General features: G+C 33.5%; 1 protein-coding gene across 1 annotated transcript; it reads right to left on the reverse strand.

The window, feature by feature from the left end:
* Nucleotides 1-1,643: 1,643 nt before the first annotated feature.
* Nucleotides 1,644-4,643, reverse strand: LOC21385725. The gene is made up of 8 exons (XM_010099309.2): nucleotides 4,568-4,643; nucleotides 4,031-4,371; nucleotides 2,991-3,062; nucleotides 2,835-2,899; nucleotides 2,587-2,740; nucleotides 2,397-2,483; nucleotides 2,190-2,279; nucleotides 1,644-2,086 (listed from the first exon to the last, which is right to left on the reverse strand). Exons 2-8 carry the CDS (start codon nucleotides 4,328-4,330, stop codon nucleotides 1,949-1,951), a joined length of 906 nt encoding a protein of 301 aa, XP_010097611.1. The 5' UTR covers nucleotides 4,331-4,371; nucleotides 4,568-4,643; the 3' UTR covers nucleotides 1,644-1,948.
* Nucleotides 4,644-5,057: the final 414 nt, after the last annotated feature.

The following is a 5,057-nucleotide window of genomic DNA, read 5'->3' on the forward strand; positions in this document are numbered from 1 at the left end:
AATAGGTTCAAAAATAACTTTTGAACTATATAAGTAACAGCCTAATAATTGCATCATGGCTTGTATTGACTTTCTCTAGCATATTACTTCCACATAAAACTCCCATATCATTTCCATTCATATTTGTATCCCATTGCCTATTACAGAAAACTAGTGAAATATTGGGTCCGTTTCTTCCACATAAACTACCATATCATTTCCATTCATATTTGTATCCCATTGCCTATTACAGAAAACTAGTGAAATATTGGGTCCGTTTCGTATTGTTTTCAAAATGGGTATATTTTCGATACAAAAATAAAAAAAAAGATTGTTTTGAAAATCATTCTGGAATCAATTTTAAAATTACATTTGGTGGTCTTTCAAGAGATTGGTTTAAGTATGATAAAAAAGTGAAATCGTGTTTGATTACATTTATGTTTGTTTTGAGTACAAATAATTAATAATCTTAAAATAATATATTAAGTAATTAATAATTGATAATTATTTAGCAAATAAAAATTAATATATTAATAATATAATAATAATAATGAATAATAATTTATCATTAATGAGTACATTCATAATTAAACTATATATATAATAAATTAATATGTAAAATAATTAAAAAATAGTAATTAGTAATTAATTATAAGTAATTATTATATTAGTAATATACTCATATTTATTAGATTATAAATAATTAATTAGTGTATTAAGAAAAATAATTAGTATATACACAATTTATTAATATTCCCATTGCCATCTCTTTTGACCCCACCATAATCCGAATTCCCAGAGTAGCTCATTTTTAGTAATTATTTATTTTATATTATTAATTATTATTGATTAGTATATTACATATTGATATATAATTTAATATTAATTATTAATTGAATTAGTTATTAGTTATTTATTTAATAACCTATTATTACTTGTTTTATTGTTAATATGTTATATAATTAATTTTTGATAATTAATCTTTAACTAAATAATTAATTACTATATTATTTATTATTTAATTAATAAAATTATAAACTTAATAGTAAAAAATTAATAGTTAATTAATAATTAAATAATTACTGTCTATTTATTAGTTATTAAGTATATATATATTTATTAATTATTAATTATTAAATAAAATTTTGTTAATAAGTACTAAAAAATGAAAACGTTATACTTTCTTTACAAAAATTATTCTTATTATTTTTTATTTTCATTTCTATTTTTAAAATATTTATTAAACAAACGCGATTGATAAATCATTTTTAATTTCGTGCCTCAAAAGACGTATAAAAATATTTTTAAAAACAATTCCAATCACACCCATTAAAACCTCATTCAGTTCATTAATTCAAATTTTTAATTCAAACTAAAATGTAATTATATAAAAACTTTTAACTGTAACAAAATTAATTAAATATGACTTTTTATGATAACTTTTAACTAATAAAACTATAATTGAAAACTCAAATCGGTGAAATTAACAAAACCTAAATTTTCCAATCAATTTACAGCTAAGACGGATGATTGCAAAAATTCGTTAGAAAAGGAAAAAAGAAAACGATAATGATGACCACAAAAATATGAAATACAGCTAGATACAGATGTTTATGTTGAACATGACAGACGACATGAACACATTCCAAATAACAACCAACATGTTTGAGCTAATATAAATTTTTCTCTGATTGAAATCGATATATACATGGAAAACAGAGAAAGACATCAAAAGCAGAACCAACATGGGGTAGCCATGGCCAATTTGACGATGAAATTAGAATTTCACACGGTCACGTTAACAATTTCTCTTCTTTTAAATATCTAATCATCCATTAAAAAAAAATCTATTTATACGTTTAAACGAAGGAAAGGTTTTCCATTTATTTTTCATCACATTCCGCTGAATCACCCTCCCAAATGCGCCACATTCAACTCAGGAATTTCTTGCTGCCCATATACAACAACATTAAACAGCCTCTTGGGGTGAGGCAACCGTGGGTCCTGATGGTGCTGGCCGTCCGGATGCTATTGCAAATTGCAGTCCCCCACGTTGCCCAGATTGCAGGACAAAAGCTACTTGCGTCGCTGCCAATGCTGCAGCCTCCTGTTTCACAAAATTATTCTAGAAAATTAACCAAAGGAAAGTTTGAAAATAAAGAAATACCCTAATGAGAGTAGAGCAGAAAAGTGGAGGCAATGTTGTTTACCTGTCTTTGCCTTCTACGCTGTAACATACTGATGGCCCAAGCCATAATGTAGCAAGGAAGAAGAAATCCAGCAGCACGGAGCAAGAAAAGCTGCAAAGCATCAATTAATTTTATTATCAAAATATGAAACACGAAACGAGTTGAGGTCTAGTAGTTAAGCATCAACGGATTACTTCATAACAAGAATGCCAGCGCAGTTCTACTTACAGAGAAAAAAGCAGATGTTTCATCTTCAGTATCAGCGTCAGCATCTGTAATACCCAATGCATGCCGCAAGAGAAGAAGGGCCATTAACTGCCAAAAGAGAGAACGTTCACGTAAAAATCAGGCCTGTTTCCAAGATGGATGACTTCAAATCCTCACTAGGATATAACAACTTAGAAATACATGAGCTTACAATAAGGGCAACTGAACGGCAATATGCAGCTCCACTGGCACTAGAAGCAGCGTAGTCATCATACTCAGCTTCCAGAAAATGACGTTCTGCCTCTGCAATTGCCAAGAGACGAGGATCCAACTCCAACGGAGTGCCAGATATTGTCCACCCTCCACTGCAAGAAATATACACGATATGAACATCATTAAATCACTCTCACTCAAAGCACAAGTCAACTATTAAAAATAAGAAAGCTGTATAATACATACCCAATCTCAATGGCAGTTTCATCAGGAGGTGGTGGAGGAGGTGCAGTATAACCAGGTTGGTAAGGCTGCAGCCATCAATGCTAATAAGCGTTAAGAGGCACAACTTATGAAATAACATACTTTAGAAGGCTAAAGGAAAACAAATTAATAGCCTACCTGATGGCAAATCTCACAAATTGTATCACCTTTCTCATTGCACCAGTGCTGAACACACTTCCTATGAGCATACTGAACAAAGTATGTTTAATTTGCATCAGAAACCAAACTAACAAATGGAGATGCGGGCAGAAATACAAGGGAAAAATTTGAAGGTACATGTTTGTTCTTTGTTTAGGGGAACAATATCAAATCTGAGGTGATATCCAACTCCACAAGGAAAAACACATATAGAGAGGGGAAAAAAAAAAAGATTTAACCTTGTGCAACAGGTTAAGGCCAAAACAAGAAGTTATATAGACACTCATATTCATGTAAACCTCTACACATCTCCATAAATAGAAACTTAAACATCCTCTGAAACTACAACATTTCACTCTATTTAGCAAATCTGACCGTAGATTTGACAAGGTCGAGAAAAACAGAAAATTAATATGCCTTCGCCCTTCTGTCATTACAATTTACAAACATCTACAATCAAGCATCCATCATCTTCTATCTTGTCCTTAAAAGAAAAAAAAAACCCATTTAATTTTCAACTTTAAAGCACTTATTCAACATTATCAACATCCTAACCATTTCCAACAAAAAAGTTCATCCAATACATCACGCAAATCCGGCGTGGATTGTCACCACCCACAGACGTGCAAACAAAACAAGGAAAAGTTGAAACCTTTACAAACCACAATACGCAATCAAACACCCAATAACACCTCAAAGATGAAAGAAATCAAATTGAAACTTTTACAAACCACAATACGCAAATTCTAGAGAAACCAAACACCCAATAACACCTCAAAGATGAAGCAAGTAATTGAAACCTTTTACAAACCACAACACGCAAATTCCAGTGAAATCAAATACCCAATAACACCTCAAAGATGAAATAATTCAAATTGAAACCTTTACAAACCATTAAGCAAATTCTGGAGAAATACAAACACCTAATAAGACTTCAAACATGAAAGAATTCAAATCACGCAATCCAGCATATATATATAACACAATAATTAAAAAAGATATAATCATAAAAATATAACCTTGAGGCTACCACTACAAGCGCAAGGAGTCTCCAAATCCTTGAGGCTGTCCTCCTCCTGGCAAATGCGACACTCCGCCGTCTGAATCAGCGGTTCCTCCTCGCCCAAACCCTCCTCATCCTCTTGCTTCTCATCCGTCGCCGAAGAGGATGGGCCTGGGCCAGCTGCGTTTGGGCCTGGGCCGCCATCAGCACCGCCGTCGACCGGCCCGGAACCAGAAACCTCGGACGATTCCGCCGCCGATTGCACGGCCACCGGCCTGATCAGACGGTCAACAAACACCACCATGTGGTCGCTCATCGCTACTCAAAACACCCCAAAAAAATGAAGAAGACGAAACCCTAATTCACAGCATTCAACATTCAGAAACTTCAATTAATCAGCAGAAAAGGAGAAGATAAGAAAACCCCAAGGAATTATAGTCAAATTGAGCCCTGGAAACCCAGGATCACGCCGGACAAGGCAGCGGATCAGAGGTTTCCGAGAACAGAAAACGAGAGAAAACCCGATGGGAAAATATTTCCCCTTTGTTATTACCTGGAAATCAGCTACGAAAGCGCGTGAATGACGGAGCGAACAAATCGGGGGGGGGGGGAGAGAGAGAGAGAGAGAATTGTCTGTTTTTTAATTTCTTTTTTAAGGACAATATTGGATTGGAGAAAATAAATTGGTTCGTTTGTTGCTATTTATAGTACCTCTTTGTGTCTTCGGCTTTATCGAACGTCTCGAAAGGAGTTCGGTGATAATTTTCTTTATAGTCTTCGAGGGTAATTTTGTCATTTCATTGGTGTAATGCCGTGTAAAATGACCGGTTCCTCCCCCTTTCTTGACGGGTTTGAGCCCAGCTCCAAGTTCGTTAATTCCAAATGACTGTTCAACAAAATCGAAAAACCGACACGTGGGATTTCTAGCATCTAATAATAGTAATTTTATCCTCTACATTAGCACCACCTTTATTCAAGCTCTGATAGAGTATCTGTTAAGGACTCCTCACTAGATAGAGAATTCACTATCTCAATACATTCTC

This window comes from Morus notabilis, unplaced genomic scaffold (assembly GCF_000414095.1).
Source record: "Morus notabilis unplaced genomic scaffold, ASM41409v2 Scaffold2332, whole genome shotgun sequence".
NCBI lineage: Eukaryota > Viridiplantae > Streptophyta > Magnoliopsida > Rosales > Moraceae > Morus > Morus notabilis.

Coding starts and splice junctions, on each gene's coding strand:
- LOC21385725 (XM_010099309.2), bottom strand. CDS start 4,330: ATGAGCGACCACATGGTGGTGTTTGTTGACCGTCTGATCAGGCCGGTG. Junction 2,484..2,586: donor GCCGTTCAGTTGCCCTTATT/GTAAGCTCATGT, acceptor CTCTTTTGGCAG/TTAATGGCCCTTCTTCTCTT. Junction 2,087..2,189: donor AGCGTAGAAGGCAAAGACAG/GTAAACAACATT, acceptor TTTGTGAAACAG/GAGGCTGCAGCATTGGCAGC.